Raw genomic sequence first — 20,291 nt, forward strand, 5'->3', positions numbered from 1 at the left:
CCATATCTACGGCTACCTCACAGCCAGCGACAATATGCTTAGAGCTCCGTTTCTTCTTGTTGAATACATAGAAAGGAACCCCCTTTGTTCTACAAATATACAAGGCCTGGAGAGAATTGGAGGAAAACAACGGGCGATGTTTGCATCCAACTTTATCAGCCAACGGTTCGACCGAGTTGCAGCGCTTAGCCTTGATGAGAATAGCAATTGGATATTTGAGAATAGCCGTCCGCTAACCATTGACATCCATGGGTGAAAGCTAGCGGATTGATACTTATCGTCTTACTCTTGATCTCACATTCGATTCCATAGTAGTTTATGTTTACATCCAATGATCTTCACTGTGGCCGGGTTGGTATTATAATGAGGATGATACCTGATGGTACTGCTATAGCATCTGTGCACGTCAGTGCATCTTGGTGGGGTGGGTTAAACATGAATACAAACATGGATTTTTACCATGATTTATGGGGGCCTTCGCCCCGAATATCATTATTGACAGCAACTTGAACATCTCAATTCTTGACTAGGAATAGTATCATACTATTCTAGTTCAAATGTTTGTTCCTCCATCTTAGCTTAGCAACCAAGGGGTTCCTCGGATTTCAGAAGATATCTCCTCCCATTGCTACCTTGCTGCGGTGTATACAACTTTACTGCAAATCAGGAGAATCTGTTTCGCGATCCCAACAAGCTGCTGTTGAAAGATGTCTCGCTAGCAGCACCTTGGAAGCCCATGAAAGGATCTGAAGAAGCTATAACTCCTCTTAAGCTATTGGCGCCTCATTATTTCAGGAAAACATATTAGGATACTTTAGTCCAGTGTTTTCATAGTCGGAAGAGTGAGGAGCGCATACAAGTTGTTTTCGGTGTTCGAGCTCCTGATCGACGAGCTGTGGAGGAAACGATGAAGGAGTCTGAGCCCTTTAAGGAGGAGAATCAAGAGCTGGCCATAGAGCAGAGACCAAGCATATTGATAAAGCCATCTGAAGAATTATCTTAATTGACCAAAGCATTGACAATATTTGGACAAAGTGAACATAAAAGACACGAAGTCATGTTCCGAACAATGTTTAGTATCGCGAATGTGTCCATCGCCAGATTCACCACCTAAAATACCGACCATGCACTGATAATGTCATCGAAAGGCATGGACTAGCAAAGCAATGGTCGTTGATAGGATTTAGCATAAATCTGCCGTGTACATCAGCAGCCGGAAGTTGAAAAAAGCGAGTCAAGGAATTATCGATCGCACTACTAGATCTGCTTTGGCTTTTCGAAACTTAGCCCTTTCTCCTGCAACTTGCACCTCGGTGATGAAACCGTTTTCTTGTTTGAGATGGCCTTGATATCATCGAGAAGTTGTTGCTTGCCAGTAGCCATTTCGTAAACATGGTTGGGTAACTTAACTACTTACTAAATAATAAACTCAGCAGATGCGAGATGCAGCTGCTCGCTACTGTGACTGCTTTTGGCTAACCTGCTGAACTTCATAGATCCCGGGCCCAACAGCAGCATGTGCGCGTGGCAATGCAGGCTGCAGGCACCGAGAATGGAGGGTTGCCATTAGGAAATGCAGAAGCCCGTGAAACGGGTTGATTAACAATCTGCAGCACAGAGCATTCTCTCGAGCAAGCTCGCCATGACATACTGTGGTTTATGTCTTTTGTATTCCGTACTCCGTACTGGGGTAACACAAAAGAATATTCCCCATGCGTCATCCTCAAATGTCCCAACAAGTTACTAACGAGCAAAGCTCCCCATGACCCTGCCAAGTCCTGCTATTATAGTTCCATACCTTGCGAAGTGGAGATGTTGGCAATGATGCAGCGCACCCAACCGCCGCGCGGCACCCCGCGGAGTGCCTTTCTCTCCATCCATCATTGCAGATCAAGAAGAGAACCGGTGACGGAAAATCAACAGAGGCATCTGGATGGTGACAGCTGCCCTTGGAAACCGGTCGCAATGGTTGAGTCGACATTGCCTGGGTGACTTCTGATTCTGCGCTCCCATCGGCACCGTTGGCTAGTTCAACCCACGGCCCATAGGCAACCACATACTCTTTCGTACCCCGTATCCGAACACTCTGCGTGCGTTTTCAAAACCCGCATCCCCAGACAAGTTGCAGAGACTCAGCGCCCGTGCGCCCTGCGGCCTTTCTCCACAGAGACGTCCATCTATGATCAGTATGAGCACCGTCGACCCGTCCAAATCATCCCTCTCAAGCGATCAGCCCGTCGCCCAAACGGCCCATTTTCAGCTGCAACCCAGCGCCGGTCCTGATGGAAGCAGAGACGCTAGCTCCAGCGGAGCACCGCCCAACGAGAGCGCCTCCGGCCACGTCCCACGCCCGAAACGGATAGCATGTATGGTTTGTAGGAGAAGAAAGCTACGTTGCGATGGGAGGAAGCCTAGCTGTGGAAATTGTGCCCGTCTGGGCCATGACTGCACATACAACGAGACGAGGAAAAAGAGCGGTCCCAAAAGGGGTTATGTTAAGCAGTTAGAGGCCAGGTTAGGTACGCTCTCTCAGTTGCGGACTTATCAAAATGAACGCGCTCTGGTCCTGTGCTAACATGGAGCCCGATTTCTACCTCCAGCCCAAGTTGAGACTCTTCTCAAAGGACAGGATGCAACCGACAGTTCGCCAAATTCCACGTCTGCACGGGACATACCTTTTCAGGGCTCGTTACAAAGTAAAATCCCGGAGCTGTCTGTCGGGTCCACTTCTGCGGCACAAGGGCCAGCCATCCCGCTTTCTCCGTTCGTAGACTTGGCTTCAAATGCCTCCGGCCTTGTTGAGCCCAGTTTACAGATAGGGGGAGACGCTTCCTGGGAAATGATAGGCCTCGGGTTGGAGGAGTCTCTTCCCGGACCGGAAATCATTGATGATCTGTATGTCTGCGCCCTTTTATTTTACATTGAAATCGTTCCGACCAAGCGGCTGAATCGTTCAGAACCGAGATCTATTTCCAAAAAATCCACCCGTCGTATCCCATGATCCATAAACCTCGCTATCATGCCGCCATGAATCTCTCTCCGTTGATGCGCCCCCCAATTTGTCTGCGATATATAATGTGGGCTCACGCAGCCGCCTGCACGGAGCGATATGAATCACTCCATCAGATATTTTATCAGCGTGCGCGGAAATATATCCAGCTCGATGAGATGAAGGGGCTTGGCGAGTCGGTCATATCTGCTGCGCACGCTCAATGCTGGAATTTAATCGGGAGTTATGAATTCAAGATGATGTATTTCCCCCGAGCTTGGTTGAGTTCGGGCAGAGCTATGCGACTCTCAATAATGATGGGACTGCATAGGCAGGATGGCGCTGGCTTAGACGTGAAGCAGTGCATACCAGCGCCTCGTGATTGGACCGAGCGGGAGGAACGGAGGCGGACATTTTGGATAGCATTTTGCCAGGATCGTTACGCTTCAGTGGGGACAGGGTGGCCGATGGCGGTGGATGAAAGAGATGTAGGTTCTCTTCGAAAATTTGCTGTAGTTCTCGTGTTTAAGCTAATCATCTCTTCGGTCAGATTTTGACGCATCTTCCCGCTTCAGATGAAGCATTTCTCAACTGCCGAACACAAAAGACGTCGTCGCTTCCAGACGCTTTATCCGGCCAAGCTACGTCAACGCTCTCTCCTCTGGCTGCCGTGGTGGTAATCACCTGTCATCTCGGTAGGAATCTCCACCATCTCCACCGTCCATCAGCCAACGACAAAGACCACGACCTCTACGGGGAGTTTTGGAAGCGTCACCGGGCACTGGATAATATTATTCTTAATACATCTCTCTCTCTTCCTAGCCACCTGCGCCTGCCTGAAGGAATTAACGACCCAAATGTCGCCTTCTGCAACATGTGCATTCATACGTCGACCATCTGCCTCCATCAGGCCGCCATCTTCAAAGCAGAAAAGAATAACATACCTCCTCAGATCGCTGCCGAGAGTAAGCGCCGTTGTATAATTGCAGCAGACCAGATCACCAATATCATGAAGATGATAAGTCATCTTGACTTGACACTCGTAAGTGTGTTTGCCCGGCCTCCAAGAACAGTCGGGCGCCTAACAGGTGTAAAACAGATGAACCCGTTCCTCGCATTTTGCCTTTATGTCGCAGCGCGAGTTTTCGTCCAATATCTCAAGTCACGATCCGAAGACCTAACTGTTCGCTCGTCACTGCAGTTCCTAATCTCCGCTATGAATGCATTAAAAGTGAAGAATCCACTTACGCAGTCATTCCTTGTTCAGTTGGAGTTTGATCTTGAAACCTCTAATTTGGGAATCCTGGCGAATGCGTGCTCCGGGAACCAATATGGCGCGTTTGCGAACTCGGTTTCGGTATGTTTCCAAATTTATGATCATCATCTATCACTCAAAGAATCGCGGCTAACCTATAGAAGGGCAAGGGTCAAAGTGACTTGGGTGGTAACGCGCCCGGAAATACAGAAGATTCGCTGCACGCAGCCAATGGCTCTAAAATGCAATATCCTCGGTCTGGATTTCCACCTGACGCCTCTCTACCTTCTCGCCGGAAGCCTACCACCCAGCAACAGGCTCATCAGCAACTGTCACATTCAGCCCCGTATTACCCGTCAAACGACACTCAACCCTCTGGCAACTCTCCCTTTCCTATTTTAACCGATGAACAATTGCGAGCATTCGTTATGGAAATGGATATTCCCACAGACATGAGTACGACGAGCGACCGTCAACAATCTACATCTGACCATTCAACTCCCAACACCCATCAGACGTCGAATAGTTCCTTGTCACCTCACAACCTCGATCACCCTTCACCTCCTAAACACATGCACCAATCATCTCAATCTCGCGCGTACCTTTCCACACCTTCACCAAACCTTACAAACCTAGACGCAAGCGTTCCCAGCCGCGTTTCTTCTTTCTCAGACTCTACCTCCAACACCCCGTTCTCATTCCCTGCATCATGGAATTACAGTCAAGAAAAATCTACAATCCAAAGTCAATCCCAGGCCCAGTCTCAATCCACTCAAGGAGAAGGCTCACTTCCTTCTAACGTAAATGCTACAACAGTGACGAGTGGCACCATTGAACTTATGTCACTTGATGATCTCACTTGGATGCAAGATGGAGCTGGAGGCGTGTTGGACTGGAATAATTGGCAAAGTCACTGATTATTGGTCGGTTAACAGGTGTTTGATGACGGGTGTATAATTCTTGAACCTTTCTATTTGCCGCGCAGAATCGGTACCCTCCCTTTTGTTATAAGGAGCCCCCGAATAATAGCCGGCTATGGACACACAAATGGTTTGCTTGGAACGAGATAAAAGGTGTTGCATTACGTGGTTATTTTCTACTTCTCCCCTTACCAGATCGACCCGGCGTTTTGCTTTTGGCAACTGGATAGGTACACTGTATACCCATACTTATACATTAGAGTCCTCATTTGCGAATCTCGATTATCGAATCATTCATATCCCGATCCGATAAGCTCCATAATATCGTTAGCCATCACGTAGGAAACCAGTTCAAACAAGGAATATTCAACGAAGGTATGATACTGCTCAGCTTGACATCTCAAATCACAATCCACCACCACCAGCACCCACAATTCTCAACCCGTTACTACTCGGGCCCATCGCATCTGCATAAATGGAATACGCCAACCAATACCTCGACGGATGCCACGCCACAGCGGGAACAACATGCGACCCATCAACCGGAATCGTAAACACACTCTCCCCGGTCTCCGCATGGAAAATCTCTAACCCAACACCGCCGCAATCCGGCTCATCGCACGCGCCTACAATGAATCGCCCGTCCCAGCTCCAGCTTACGCCGCGCACTCCGCCTCCGCCGGAAGTCGTCACAGTGCGCTTGCAGATCCAGTCAGTGGTGTCCCAAAGGGAGATTAGAGAGTCTCCACCGCCAATTGCGAGGTAGCGGGCTGTTGGGGAGAGGGAGACGCAGTGACAGGAGGCGGTGTGGGCGTTGAGGGTGTGAAGTGGGTGGAAGGAGGGGTAGGATACGATTTGAACGGTGCCGTCGCCGGTGGTGAGGAAGAGGTCCGGGTTCGAGGGTGAGTAGGAGAATGCGGTGCCGTTGGTGCGGACAGGTTGTTTATGAGGCGAAAGGGATTTGTAGGGAGCCGCTGTTGTACCCGATTTGGAGGGTTCAGTGGTGGTTGTAGGTGTGGAGGAAGAGTCGACAGAGATGGGTACGAGAGTGTCGTCCTGGAGAGATAGGCGTTAGACAGCGCTTAACAGATGAGCAATAAACAGTGCACGCGGAGGAATACCATTCTTCCTGCGAGGAGCACGCTGCCATCAGCGGACCAGGAGAGAGTGAATGCTTCTCCGCCAACATCGATGCGGTTCACGCAGTTCTTGGATCGCACGTCCCAGAAACGGACGGTTCCATCGGTTGAGCAGCTCGCTAGCTCGGATTCCTTGACGGGGTTAAAAGCAACCTGCTCAATGCCAGAGGTATGCCCGCGTAGCTCAGTCGAATACCTCACATCGGGGCGCTCTGGGTTCCATATTCGTAGTGTTCGGTCGGCAGAACCTGTCGCGATGAGAAGGCCGGTAGGATTCCATGCCAGAGTGCGAATACTGCGAAATAGACATCAGAAGGATTAGTTTTAAAGGTCAAAGCAAGGTGTTTCCGGGAGAAAGCTCTAGTTACCTGTGCGAACCAGGTCCACGCGCATTGGGATCGGTATAGCTCTGTGTTCTCAGTCTACCAAACAAGTAGCCAAAGCGATCCTTGGGGATCAGCTGGGACGGAGGAGGCGGCGGCATCTTCGGCACCTGCTAGACACCGTGGTCTTGTGTCTCATTGATAGTGTGCTTCCATCGTCAGGCTTGAGAGGAAGTTGGTGCTGCTTGGAGTGTTTCTTTGACACGGAAGAAAAATACCCTCTTCGCCAACTCAAGAATTAGAAAAGCCAGTCTTCCCCCTCCCGCAGTATCATTAGTGACTATCTCTCATCCATCGCCTTCATTTGAGAGATATTAGCGTCTCTGGAAAGTTAGATCTGCATAAATAATAGCTTGTTAACCCTGCCACAGAGAGCTCCAAGTTCTACCGCCATAAATATTTAAGCCGTGACTGTGATATCACGACCACAACCGTGTAAATAGCACCAGAGAGCCACAAGCGCCGTTCTACAAACACTTGTATGTATTTTACGGTTCAATTCTTTCCTATTCGCGATATCTACTAACTCATGCTATAGAAAGATGTTTGATATCGACGATTCGGCCTTGGACAAGGAAAAGTGCTATACGACAATCGGAGAGCTCCCACACTACCTTGATCCGAAGCAGCCACCGACGAGAAAATCTCCCTTCTCAACCGTCTCAAGACACTGTTTTGTCCATTCGGTATGGCTTCAGCTCCCCTAAGGGATCGTTCTGTGCACACCCAAGAGTAATCTAGGCTGAACTACCTCTTCTACAGACAGAGCTTATCCTCCCGGAAGAAATCTATCAAGCTGCTTGGGATTCAATTGCAAACAAAATTAGCATCTGCCAGTATGCAAAAGTCTTCATGTCCCTCTCAGATATTCTTGATGGAGAATTCTTTAACAAGTATATAAAAATTGGTACGCAGATATGCTACAGTATGCTATCATATCCTCCTGCCCGGGGATATCTATGCGACTATCATCAAATAGGGCTGACCGTCTTCCCCAGGCAATATTTTGATGATCTCAGAGGGACAAAGCGGCGTAGACAATGTGTATTCTCTCAGAGATGGTATGTCTAGCTACACCCGACCTATTAGCCGGCTTCTGGCCAGAATAAAGCCCGGATGAAAGGCTAACATCCACGGTATTCTGCCCACCTCCTCAGGTATTCTTAGATTAGAACTAGATAAGAGTTCATACGAACGAGCGGGCCTTGTCGGAAAATCCGTTCGTAGTGGAGGCAAAAAGCATGTAGCATCAAGATATGGTACGTTCCGGACTCCTGGATTATGTCCTTTTTCCATACGCGTCTATATAGTAGCTAACTATACAAAACTAAGTTGTGGAAATCAATCTCCGCCTGCCTTCTATGCTCCACGGCAAAAAGGGATTCGAGCGCATTGTATGGGCTTTCAAAAATGTTCTTAACGAGTCCCTTACATGGCTGTTCAGCGATTTATCCCCGTCCTCAGATCTATCAGGTCAAGGTCAAACTCCTCCCCATATCTACAGGTTTACTTTGTTTCTTGAAGGGTGCCCGATGCTGACATTGTCTTAGATGCTCCCATCAAAAGGCATTCACCACAAATCTTCTCGTGCACCTCAACAAAGTCACCTTTCCAAAATGTCCTAACTCCACCATTTACACCATCCACTTTTCAGGCAGAAAGTGAGCAAGCAATATCAGAACTCTCGGATACCTGCGTTGAAATTCAGGAATGGCTTGCGCTGGCCTTCCTAGGAACTCCACGCCTCAACGCGGATGACTCGATAGATCCATATCTTAGTCGATACTCGGTGCCCAATAAAGAGAACTGTACTTCCTCGAACCTCGTGAAACTCACCTGGAAAGGATTGCTTCCAAGTCATTGGATCGCACAGTTACTCATCGCCACGCTGTAAGTTAAATCAAAAACCTAATTAAACTCGGAACCCGACTGATATGGACTTTCCAAAAGACGCAGTACTGCGGGGTCGGACTCCTGGTTTGCAATATCTTCACACGCACTTGGCAAGGAGGCGGTTGAAGGCAAAGATGGGTATATGATATTGGCACCTCCTTGTCATAAAGCTGATAATACAGAAGATAACGCTTTGAAATCGGACCAGAAACAGCCACGGAGGAAATTTGTTTGCTGGGAGTACGTTGGCTGCCCGTGGTCAGCCTCTTGATTGCGTTGCCTCGACTTTCGTATGATTTATAGTCACATCGATAAAGATGGCCGGAACGTGAAGTCAAAGTTTCATCTGGATAGAGCCCTAAAAAGAATAAATGGATTTGTCCAAAAGCCCCCTTTTACGGAGCGTCATGCAACCAAATGCGTAGTTACCAGCCAAAGTCCAACCCAACGGAGTACAGCGAGAAGAAATAGACGACTTATCCAAGCAAATCATGATATACATCCCTCAACACGGGTCTCCTCCCTACCATCTTCGCAGCATGTGTCTCCTTACCTCCAAGCTTTTCAGCCTTCCTACAGCCCATCCCAAACAAACCACTTTCGTTCCTCATCGGACCAAGCACCGTCCGAGACTGCCTCTTGACAGGACTCCTCTTTATAGGACTCTGCCCCTTCTTCTTTGGACTCACAGGTTTACTCTTTGTTCTCTGTGGACTCACCTGCGTAAACGCAGGTTCCTCAAAAACATGACTCTCTACCGCTGTCGGGGGCAAATCATAACACCAACCTTTCCCATCCATAAGCTTAACAAACCTATCCAGCAATTCATTCCCCTCTCGAAGCGTGGTCTTGCTGCCCACAATAAGGAATTTGGTCCGCGCCCGTGTGAATGCAACGTTAACCCGTCGCCAATCCCGGAGTAATTCGCCCACATTGTTCTCTGCATTGCTTCGTACGCAGCTCATGATAATCACTTCTTTATCGCGTCCCTGGAAGCGGTCGGCCGTATGCATCTCAAGCTCAGGAAGATGACGGCGTAGGTTCTGCCTGAGGAGGGCGAGCTGACTTCGATACAGAGTTACGACACCTATTTCTTGTGCGGGGATTCCGACGGAGATGAGTGCTTCGACGAGTTGGGTGCAGAGAGCGACTTCGACGACGTTGACGATGCGTGAGCCGTTAGCAGACTCTCCGGCCCGGGGGTTTAAGAAGTCTGTATTGACTAGGCGGGCTTTTGCGCTTGGGTCCAAAAGGTCTCGAAGCCAGCAGCGTCCGCGGGTTGGTCCTAAACACGGTGTATGAGATGACAGCACACTCAAAGGACTGATGTGATGTTGTTTCAGCCCACTCATATTGGGAATATTCAACGAGCGCGAAGCTACTTCTGGTGTGCCACATTTCAAATGTCCGAAGTAAATGAGCGTGTTAGAAAGTAGCATTATGTCTTCACACATTCGATATTGATGCTCAAGGTTGACAACGGCGCCCGGATGCATGTCGCAAAGTAGCTTGAACAAGCTCACATCCAGTCCACCTTCCAGCGCTTCTTTGTTTTGAACGAGAGGTGGAAGCTGATAATGATCGCCCACGAGGATAAATGTCTTTGCCATCCGAATTGGTCCCAGACAAACAGGAAGTGTAATCTGCGAAGCTTCGTCGACAATACAATAATCAAACGTTCGACTGTTGAAGATGAAATGATTGATTCCCAAGCAAGTGGTCGCGACCACTTGTGAATTCTCAATCGAGTCTTTAATCTCCTCAATCGATTTCTTCGGAAACCCCGCGAGATCAGCAAACTGTTGAACCTCCGGATGCACTTTTGCAGGTACCCCAAGTCTTAAAATCTTAGTTCCGTCATATCGAATCTTAAGAAGGATGTTATCCACCGCCGTGTGCGTGTATGAAGCCAGCAAAACACTTTTCCCTTGCGCGACAATGGCACGAATAAGCTGAGCAATGGTCGTAGTCTTTCCAGTTCCAGGCATACCAAGAACAAGAGCATAGTCGTCAGCACTCATAACCTTCTCAATCGCCTCTTTCTGATCCACATTCAAGTTCGCTTCTGCGAAAGCAGATAGGTTTGGCACAGACGATAATGGTTTGAAGGATGGTGGAACCCCTTCGATAATCAGGTCCCTCAATCGTTTCGATCGGAAGTGTGAGTTGTCCATCATGCAAACAAGATTATTTCTCACGGTCGCCATGCCGTTACTAAACTCATCTTTATCCACGCGATATAACACAACCTCCTCTTCCTCCGCCACTCTGGAATCCGCCAATTTGCTATCATTGACTTCCATAATTCCCATGAAAGACTGATTTCGATCCGCGTCAAAGCCCACCACCTTCCTCTGGGCATTGTGGAGCCTCCGATCTACAGAAACAGTGAGTCTTCTAGGACTAATTTGCACAACGTAGCCATTGGCAAGAGCAAAGTGGCCTTTCTCATCAGACACCACAATGGGCTCTCCAGCAGTGATCTGTGATTCCGCAAAAGAAAAGCCAGAAAATGGCTTATGCTTGACGAAAGTGTACCGGAAGCGATTGATCTTTGGGCCATCGGTATCCTTGAAGGCTGACCCTGGCTCTATCACGACATTACTGAAACAGCGGCCAACTCCTTCTCGCTCACTGCTTAGCATCGTCCAAAGCTCTCGACGGAATTTCATCGCTTCTGTTTCTTCCTGAGTCAACAATAAATCCCACTTTTTGAAGAAAGTTTGATGCAAGGGACTCAGATGACCGACGAGCTCTGTGAAACTCTTTCCTATACCACTTGTCCCTCCATCGCCATTATCCATTAGCTTGTGATATACAAAACACGGTGTCTTCGCGTAACATTGGTTGCATATCCGCGGATTTTTCAGCATAGGAGGAAGATCTAGCCGCTCTCGAACGTATCCAGCCAGTCTATTTCGTTGTTGTATCATCTGGCGTATCTCAGCCGGTATAGCCCGAACACGATGCGTCTTTGAAGCCTCCAAATAATACAGTATGCCAAAAGTAACGTCAATGTCTATTTCGAGCAGTTAGCATATTCATAACATTCCCTTCACATTCAACATACCATAGCGGTCCGAAAGGAGCAAGGTGTATAATGCTGTCTGCGCTCTATGTGTTTCATTGGTAGTATTTCTTCCAGTTTTAAGTTCCAAAGGCACCGTGAGAGTCTTCTGTTCCGTTTTATCCTGAAGAACTACCTGAACAGTTGCATCGACATTGCCTTTTAGTCCGTACATGGGCGACCAAATATGCTCCTCAACTTCGAGAAGTTTGTTTATACACAGCCGGGCTTTGGTGCCGTTTCTGTCCTCAATGATGGACTCAAGCTAAAAGAGGAGTAAGCATCAGCATGCAAATTGTAATACTCAAAATGCTTACACTTGGCCTACAGCGAAGGAAGACCTCCGCCCAAGCTTTCAGCGCGGGAATCTTAGCCTGAAGGTATGCCTTTGCCTCGGGCACATCAACCTGAATCTCATATAAACTCTCCAGGTATTTTGGTAATGTCTCGTCGACAAGTCCTCTCAGGCAGCCAAAATCCCATCTATTAGCTTGCATGGCTTCCTGAAAAATCTCGTGGAGGATATGGCCGTACACTTGAGGCTTTGAAGCTTCACTGGTGGCCTTGATGCGATCTTGAAGCACTGCCCGTCGCTGACATGTAAAAGAATCAGCTACAACGGTGGCAGAGATAAGATAGTCAGGATGGAGGATTATCATGTTGTTGGCATCGTCCACTATGCACTGTCCGGTGGTATCAAATTCTCCGATGAGATGGAGATAGAAACCTTTCTTGCAAGGCATATCAAACCATGATTCTCTTAAGGTGATGGCCCGGTTTTGCTTGGTCCTTTCTTCTTCAACAAAAAGTACCTGTCTCGACATTAGCAGGCAGCGAGGACCGCAAGGAACGCAGAGGAAACAAAAGAAGACTCTACCTTTTCGAGCTGCGCTCGGCCATTGCTTCTGGTATAGCTATTCTCAGCGCAATCAAGGATGAGATAACGTTTAATAGCTTGAGGATGCTTAAAATGCTTCTATATCTCTTAGCGATATATCTAAAAGGAAGGCCTCATGCATACAGGGGAAGACCAACTTTGCTAGTAGCAGCAGCAACTTCAGTGCCCTTCCGCATTGCATCCTCAATTGCTTCCAGATCAATATCATCATCAAACTCATCATCGGACATCAAAGTAACAGCCGTTTCCGCTTTCATGTTGGGGTCATTCTTCATTTCATCCTGCCCGTTAGTCTTACCATTCGTGGATTTTCCTGGCCCCAAATCCTGCATGATCCTTTCATCGCTTGTGGTCTGCCCAGCAGACAAATCCTTTGAATCATACTGCGCCATAATTTCTTCAAGTCCGTCATCCAATTCGTCGTCATTATCATTAAACTCATCTATAATATGAGAAACCTTCTCGTCCATAGAGTGTGGTGGGGGGTTAGTTGGGTGTAAGGTCGGGATGTCCTCGACCTTTTCCACCGGTTCGTTCGCCTTGGGCTTGTCCGTACAAAGGGGGAAAAGTTTCTTGGGCGACGCAACCGCAAGTTCAAGGAAATCGCGATCCAAATCATCATCACCAAATTCCGACGATGCACCATGTACGTCGAATTTTTCTTGGGAATCAGAATCAAAATTCGCCTCCACCGGCTGTCTTTCATATCGTAGAGACGGCGCGCATTTGGATGGAGTGTCAATTGGCTGGTTTTGGATCGATTCTTTTGGCGGCGACATAGGACAGCCATCGTCTGTATTATCGGAGCGGTCAGGCAAGGGGGAGGAACTAGAAGGGGCGGTCGGATCATCTTTTGGATACTTCAACAAAGTATCCTGAATTTTCTCAACTAGTAGATTGATCTTCGAAGATTTTGATCTATCGGATGCCAGTAACGACGTCCGCGAGCGGGTAAAGCCATCACGGATGTTATTAGTTCGTTGCTGGTCATAGTCCAGCCTCCTTCGTTTAGTGTTAGATGTTGGCCAGTCAGTATTGCAGCTGTTGGCCCTTCGTAGCCCCGATCCATCTCTAGCGGACCGGGACTGGGGCGCGGGAGTCTGGGGTGATGATGCAAGCTGGGAAAAATGGAACTTCGGAAGGTCGCCACCTGGTATCTCATTTCCCTTGCCAACGTACTTGCTCCATAGGTCTGCAGCTATGTCGTGCTGAGGGGTTTTCATCACCGACCCGGTGGGACGCAGTTCAGCCGGTACATCCTTGTTCAACGGCGATCTGGTGGGCGAGGAGCTATGGCTTCGCTTCTTGCCTCGACAAAGAGAGGAGCGCGGCTTATTCTTAAGGGACGGGCTTCGGTGGTCCCAGTAGACATGATCCTCTGGGGTAAGGACCTTCCCAGGTGCCTGATTAAATGCATCCTCCGTGTTGCTGATCAGATCGGCCAGGGGAATTCTATGCGCCGGTGTCTGGGGGCAACTGGATGCAGGTTTGACCTCTCGACCTTCAGAATGAAGATTTTCTTTGTTGGAGTCTAGGGCTGCTCGTTCGACGGACTCTACGGGCGGACGGGACCCGCCACGTTCATCCAGCCGGCCGACTGTCTTGCTCTCGTCATCGCCGTTCGAAGCAGACATATGGGACGGGGGAGCAGTATTGATATAGCGGAAGGAATTCAATTTGGACTTAGAAACAGAGAAGATGACAAGGGGATCGTCGAACATTGACAGTTGTGGTCCATGCCAAATGATGATATTCTCATTATCCACCAGTTGGTATCCTACTCAATTGGCTGGCGCGAAAGCCGAGAGCTCGCGTCGTCTCACCTCTGTCGCGTAGCCACTAAAAAACGCGTCAACAAGACGAAATCACGTGATATAAGATTATGTAATCAATTTAGGTCATGTGATAGTATTATGGAACTAGCCAAAAAAGGAAAGGCCCCATCCCTCAGTTATCATAAGAAGCTGCGACATCGTCGAAAAGTCAAGGCGTACCTTCCAGTGTCGGTGCGAGCGGCCTTTTTTTTCCCCGCCGCCACAAGCGCACTGAGGCGGAATCCCGACCGAGCCACACCTGTAGAGAGTCACTCAAGTAGACCGTCGAGTCCTGTAGGCATGGAATGTATGTATGTACAGTATGTATGTACCTGTCTGTTGCAACGGTAGCTCGCTTGCTCGGGTCTTTGTCGTTCCCGAAAACCCAACGCCCGAGACCGTTCCTGATCGCATCGCGGAGAACGAAAACTCTAAATTTGGAGGCAAAATTAAGGGCCGCTTTTCTTGCCGAGCAATCTCCTCCACCACCAATTATTCCCGCCGTTCACCCAAATACTACCAACTCCCTCGTTGATTGCTGCTCTCAGTTCACTCTCTTCAGCGCTTGTGCCTGGTCAATTGGGATAAATCTCTCGTCCTCGTCCATTTTTTTTATTCTTTTACAGTGTACTAACTAGTCCTTAAATCCTCCTTTGTCATCGCTTTCGTTCTGCCTCATCTGCTCGCACTCACACAAACCCCACAAAGATGTCAAAAGAGAAGAAGCCCCTACCATTTGCATACCAGTTTGCAGCCGGTGCTGTGGCTGGTGTCTCTGAAGTATGCAAGGCAACCCTTAGTATCTGAACCTGCCTGGCAATTGCTAACAGACATGTTTTTTGTGCCATTAGATTCTTGTAATGTGCGATGACCCCCACGCTCGATAACCCAGATGCAGGGTTCCACCATGAGAAAGCGCATGCTAATATTCAAGGCAGGTATCCTCTCGATGTGGTCAAAACAAGAGTGTGAGTGCTGCAGCTCTGGTGTTATACCGCTCGTCTTCATTTGAAATGGCTTGCTGATACCCTACTACAGTCAGCTCCAACAGGGTACCGGAGCCGGTGCCGAAGCTTATAGCGGAATGGTCGACTGCCTCCAGAAGATTGTCAGAAATGAGGGGTATGTTTTGGATCAGATATTGTGCGCATGTACATGGATCTTAGTCCTAACGGCATGATATGCGACCAGGTTCTCCCGCCTCTACCGTGGGATCACTGCACCTATTCTCATGGAAGCTCCCAAGCGTGCCACCAAGTTCGCCGCCAACGACAGCTGGGGCGCATTCTACCGATCCTTATTCGGAATGGAGAAGAACAACCAGCCCCTGGCGATTCTCACCGGTGCCACTGCCGGTGCAACCGAGTCCTTCGTCGTCGTTCCTTTCGAGCTCGTCAAGATTCGTCTCCAAGATCGCAACTCTGCAGGAAAATACAACGGCATGATCGATGTTGTGCAGAAGATCGTCAAGCAGGAAGGACCCCTTGCGCTCTACAACGGCCTTGAATCCACCCTGTGGCGTCACATTCTATGGAATGCGGGTTACTTTGGCTCCATCTTCCAGATTCGCGCTCAGCTCCCCAAGGCCGAACCCGGAAACAAGAGTCAACAAATGCGCAATGATATTATTGCCGGTACCGTCGGTGGAACCATCGGTACCATTTTGAATACCCCCATGGATGTTGTCAAGTCGCGCATTCAAAACAGCCCGAGAGTCGCGGGTCAGACCCCCAAGTACAACTGGGCTTGGCCGGCTCTGGGAACAGTCATGAAGGAGGAAGGCTTCGGTGCTCTCTATAAGGGATTCATTCCCAAGGTTTTGAGACTGGGTCCTGGTGGTGGTATTCTGTTGGTCGTGTTCACTGGTGTGACGGATTTCTTCCGCAAGATGAGAGGAGAATAGATTTCTCCCGGTTCAACTGTTCCATTCCGACAACTAGAACATGCGTGGTGGAGGGTAAAGGACCAATTAGGAATAAAAAACGAAGCTTCCAGCTTTGATCAGCCGAAAACCATCCAGTTCCTCTGGGGGTGTTTTTTTTTTTTTTTTTTTTTGGGGGGGTGGGAAGGGGTTTGGGCTCACATTACGGACGCAGACACTATGGGCCGGCCTTTCGTTCTTTCACTGAATCTCAGTCCTTTCCCAAGGAAAAGCTTTTGGATTGTTGGCCATGGATTGTCAGGTGTGTTCCCACGCCCCAGCTCCGATGGAATCTCTCTCAGTTTGTCGGTTTTCCGATAAGTGTCACCTTTTTAGATTAGATACCAGGACATTTTACTATTCCGCGTACGTGATAGAATCTTTTGTGTGTCTTTGTGTTGTTTCATGCCTGTGGACATTTTATCTTGCTCTAGAGCGTGCATTGGATATGTGTCTTGATACATACTGCGTTATGCGCAGACAGACGAGGGCATTCTTTTAATGGAACTTGATTTGAGACTGTCATTCTCCAGTACCATTGAGATACATCGAATATTCATTGAATCAACCCGGTTACCTCGAAAAGAGCTATGACAAGGCTGCCCCTGGATCGCACCCTTGCGCCATGTGACCCCTCCATTGCTGGATGAGCCCAGGACATCGTTTTATGCGTTCGATACATGGAGAATATCGTCTTCGTTTCATGTATGCACACCCGTTATGACCTTTTTTGTTCCCCCTTCAACCCCTTCGACGGATCACGAGGTTCTCCCTGTGATCAAACTGCCGGGGAGACGTTCCACCTGATACACCTCTCTTGGGGGGAGAATTAATCCAAAGGCGCCACCCACATTCTCAAGTCAGATGATTAGAATGAAATGCGGGAAATAAAATGCGCCTTACGGAGCCATCACGGGCACTCCTTACTCGAGAACAAGGTCACGGTTCAGAGCTCTTCCCAAACAAGTGATGGGTAAATATGGTAATTAGACGTCTAACGGGGGGAGCTGATCGGAGACAGCGGCTCATTTGAGAGAGTGACTCACTTAATTAGCGCTTAGGGGGTTGTCTCTTGACTTCTCATTTGATGTGGTGGCGATTGGCCTTCGTGTTTTTCAGCCGGTGGTTGAGAGGCATCCGATCGATCCTCATGGTCGGCCTTTCAAGCCTTGCGGCTCCTCAACGGCGTCAAGTACAGGTACTAGAGATTCGAGTAGCACAAAAGTGTCATTCTTCTCTCGCGTGGACGGATACTACCCATGATAACCGAATGAAGGGCGTTAGATAAAGAGCCCAACGGGAACTTTTGAAGTCGATGCTTGCTAAGTTTGAATCGCTTGCATCCTTCTAGACTGTCATAGCTCCCGCAGGGCCTTTTGAAGTGAAATAATGTTTCTGCGCACACTTTCCCGCGAGTATGCTCAAGTTCCTTTCACCATTTCCCGAGACAGTAAATTAATTTAAGGTTTATGGTGAAGTCTCCAGCAAACAGGTAACTAGTATATACTTCGTGGTTAACGACTTACCCTGCAGTAACTTCTCCGTAACTCCGTGCTGGTTCGGGTGATTTGGTCCAGACAAAACGCACGGCCCTCGAAGCCGATGCAGCACCCACGGCGCAACTGGCGAAGTGAAAGCTGTTGTTGAGCATTCCGAGCTTGTGAATCGCGAGATAGAGATCCGTACGGAGATCCTGGCCTTCTCAATCTCGCATGACCATGCTGCAGCGGGGACATATGGTTATCACGCACACTGATCTATGGAAAAGACGGACTACTTCCTACAGTCATGCGGTTCGCAGCTTTGACTTTATCGAATGAGATGGCCAAAAAAAAAAAAAAAAAAAAAAAAAAAAAAAAAAAAAAAGAAGGAAAAAAAGGAAGAAAGAGAGAGAGAGAAAGAAAGAAATAAATGGACGGCCTGCAGATTTATACAGAGTGTATACGGCTGTGTGAATGCCAGCTCGATTCAAAAGAATTTTGCTCTACAATTGGTTAAATAACCACTTCCCGATATAGGTTATAGAGTAGTCTTAACACCGAACCCGTAACTGAGCTCGAGGAGTCAGATAAATTCAACGTGGTGATCCTAATTAACTACGTTCTGAAGGATGTCAGGAACAAATTGGACCCCATTAATTAGTATCTAGGTGTCCTATACCAGGTGCTCAAGAGGATTATGTGAATATGGTGTATAGATAGATAAGTCGTCAGGGAATATCAGGACAAATAAGTATAGATTTCAGTTTGGATCTATCCGCCCTCCAAGTTAATTTACTGAACGGGGGCGACATACCAACTACGCAATGAGTACCTTTCTCCGTTTTTGAGATTGACTCCCAAGACTCATCGGTGGTGCCGCTCTCCGAGGAAGTGTGTGTTTCTGGCGATATCATTTCCGTGGAGCAACATTTCTCTCTTCTCTCGGAGCTCTCGGCGACAAAACAAGTCAAATCCCCAAAGCTCGCCGCTTCAGTCAACGAGTAGAAGCACTTTGTCTTGAACTAATACGAGGCAATTATCTCGCGTGCTGTCCCCTTCTTCGGTACGATGCCCCCGGCTAGTCAGTTGCTGGAAATCTATCATCCACGTCCATCCATGCAAAAGCTTTGGCAACAAATACTACATCCATATTATCCGTACTCTTCCTCCGTCCACTGGGCATGGGTTGAAAAAGAAGGTTGCGGGAGCGTCGTGGCCCCAGCCTACACTTAGTGAAACCTACTCCGCATCTTCCCCTTCGCTTCTTCCCCCGCTTCCTTTTGTCTTCTCTGCCCTCTTCCCGCGCCGCACCCGCCGGCATGAATCCGTTGACAAGTTGACACCCCCCTCCAGGATGCCGACTCGTCTCTCCATCCGTGTGGAGAGTTATGCATCGAATTGTCGTCGGCAACTGGGTCCCGCACGATCGCGACAAGCCACGATCGTGATCTCCCTTGCACGAGTTTCATTGCAGATTCGCAAAAAAAAAGGCATTTGGAAAAGCCTCGTCAAGTCTTATCTCTATTTTCCTCTCAGGTTATCGTAAGTGAGCCAACTGAGTACTAACTAGCAGCTCGCCTCGTCAGGAGAAAGGCAAACACTATCCCCTCCTCACTCACTGTCCCTTCGCAAACACTTACCCCCCCCCTCCCCCTCCTCTCGACCAGCCGCACCAACGGAGCCCAGCTGCGCATACAACCCAACCTGTGGTTGATGAGACAGCCCACTGGTGGCCGGTGACGAGAGTTAACTAACTGGTTAACCAACAGCCCGACTCCCACTGCAATGCAACCGAAACATAATAAATGTTCAGCGCGCACGCACCTCTCCTCCCATTGCTCCCCCAACCCTCCATGACGTCACCGGTGAGCTCATCCGGCGTTTTCAATGTTATTTTCTTTTTTCCCCATTTTTTTCTTTTTCTTTTTTTTTTTTTTTCTCGCTGGGAGAGACGAGGCCTTGGGAAAGCTCACTTTTCACCATGACAGTATGGCTTTCATAGTATGCAAAAATGAGAAGTTCCTTAAGATGGGACATCGTATTACCTCAGGGCTCTCGTGTCGCATCATATCAAATAGCGTCTAGAAAGTGAAAAATAGAAAAAGGAAGAATAAAAATAAGATCTGGGATTGCCAGGGTTTTCCCCAGAATCGATTACCTTCTTTCGTGTTCCGGCATTTGCTCTGTGTAACCCAAAAAAGAAAATAGAACAAGTAAAAAAAAGGAAAGGAGAAAAACACACTCAGATCTCGGCGCCGAAAAAATAACGAGATAGTGGAAGAAAATAGCGGTGCAAGCGCTGCTGCTGGTGGTGTTTTTTTTGGGGGGGAAACGCCAAGACCCGCACGAGAGGTTGAGGAGTCATAGTTTGAGGTTTACCGCTCTCGAACTATTGTAAGATTACCCCCAGGTGCTCGTATGGAACGGTATCTTACCCATCCTCAGAGTGTATGTGTGTATTGTCAGTACAGTACAAGTGCATGCGACAGCTCTTAATATGCAGTTGCACCAACAGTTTCGCTCAACATGCA

At 48.4% G+C, this 20,291-nt stretch overlaps 5 protein-coding genes across 5 annotated transcripts; 3 read left to right on the top strand and 2 right to left on the bottom strand.

The window, feature by feature from the left end:
* Positions 1-1,839: 1,839 nt before the first annotated feature.
* Positions 1,840-5,161, top strand: D8B26_007301 (uncharacterized protein; the record flags this gene model as incomplete). Its single annotated transcript, XM_066125494.1, has 6 exons — positions 1,840-2,519; positions 2,601-2,895; positions 2,958-3,477; positions 3,540-4,031; positions 4,089-4,346; positions 4,409-5,161. The coding sequence occupies exons 1-6, from the start codon at positions 2,180-2,182 to the stop codon at positions 5,159-5,161; spliced, it is 2,658 nt and encodes an 885-aa protein (XP_065981577.1). The 5' UTR covers positions 1,840-2,179.
* A 408-nt stretch (positions 5,162-5,569) lies between these two features.
* D8B26_007302 (uncharacterized protein) lies at positions 5,570-6,999 on the bottom strand (the record flags this gene model as incomplete). The annotated part of the gene is made up of 3 exons (XM_003072121.2): positions 6,672-6,999; positions 6,286-6,598; positions 5,570-6,220 (listed from the first exon to the last, which is right to left on the bottom strand). The coding sequence occupies exons 1-3, from the start codon at positions 6,785-6,787 to the stop codon at positions 5,570-5,572; spliced, it is 1,080 nt and encodes a 359-aa protein (XP_003072167.1). The 5' UTR covers positions 6,788-6,999.
* A 229-nt stretch (positions 7,000-7,228) lies between these two features.
* Positions 7,229-9,528, top strand: D8B26_007303 (uncharacterized protein; the record flags this gene model as incomplete). The annotated part of the gene is made up of 7 exons (XM_066125495.1): positions 7,229-7,372; positions 7,449-7,593; positions 7,685-7,747; positions 7,844-7,945; positions 8,019-8,165; positions 8,237-8,576; positions 8,637-9,528. The coding sequence occupies 7 exons, from the start codon at positions 7,229-7,231 to the stop codon at positions 8,848-8,850; spliced, it is 1,155 nt and encodes a 384-aa protein (XP_065981578.1). The 3' UTR covers positions 8,851-9,528.
* On the bottom strand, positions 8,905-14,265 carry DNA2 (Tripartite DNA replication factor; the record flags this gene model as incomplete). The annotated part of the gene is made up of 5 exons (XM_066125496.1): positions 8,905-11,598; positions 11,650-11,911; positions 11,964-12,458; positions 12,524-12,622; positions 12,682-14,265. 5 exons carry the CDS (start codon positions 14,263-14,265, stop codon positions 9,056-9,058), a joined length of 4,983 nt encoding a protein of 1,660 aa, XP_065981579.1. The 3' UTR covers positions 8,905-9,055.
* Positions 14,266-14,803: 538 nt separating this feature from the next.
* On the top strand, positions 14,804-17,074 carry D8B26_007305 (uncharacterized protein). The gene is made up of 5 exons (XM_066125497.1): positions 14,804-15,138; positions 15,210-15,220; positions 15,297-15,326; positions 15,397-15,480; positions 15,550-17,074. Exons 1-5 carry the CDS (start codon positions 15,067-15,069, stop codon positions 16,259-16,261), a joined length of 909 nt encoding a protein of 302 aa, XP_065981580.1. The 5' UTR covers positions 14,804-15,066; the 3' UTR covers positions 16,262-17,074.
* Positions 17,075-20,291: the final 3,217 nt, after the last annotated feature.

This window comes from Coccidioides posadasii, chromosome 4, assembly GCF_018416015.2.
Source record: "Coccidioides posadasii str. Silveira chromosome 4, complete sequence".
NCBI lineage: Eukaryota > Fungi > Ascomycota > Eurotiomycetes > Onygenales > Onygenaceae > Coccidioides > Coccidioides posadasii.

What these genes read in the sequence shown, in the direction of transcription:
- D8B26_007305 (XM_066125497.1), top strand. Translation starts at nt 15,067, where the DNA reads ATGTCAAAAGAGAAGAAGCCCCTACCATTTGCATACCAGTTTGCAGCC. An exon ending in GATGTGGTCAAAACAAGAGT is followed by an intron (nt 15,327 to 15,396) that starts GTGAGTGCTGCA and finishes ACCCTACTACAG; the next exon opens with TCAGCTCCAACAGGGTACCG. An exon ending in AAGATTGTCAGAAATGAGGG is followed by an intron (nt 15,481 to 15,549) that starts GTATGTTTTGGA and finishes ATATGCGACCAG; the next exon opens with GTTCTCCCGCCTCTACCGTG.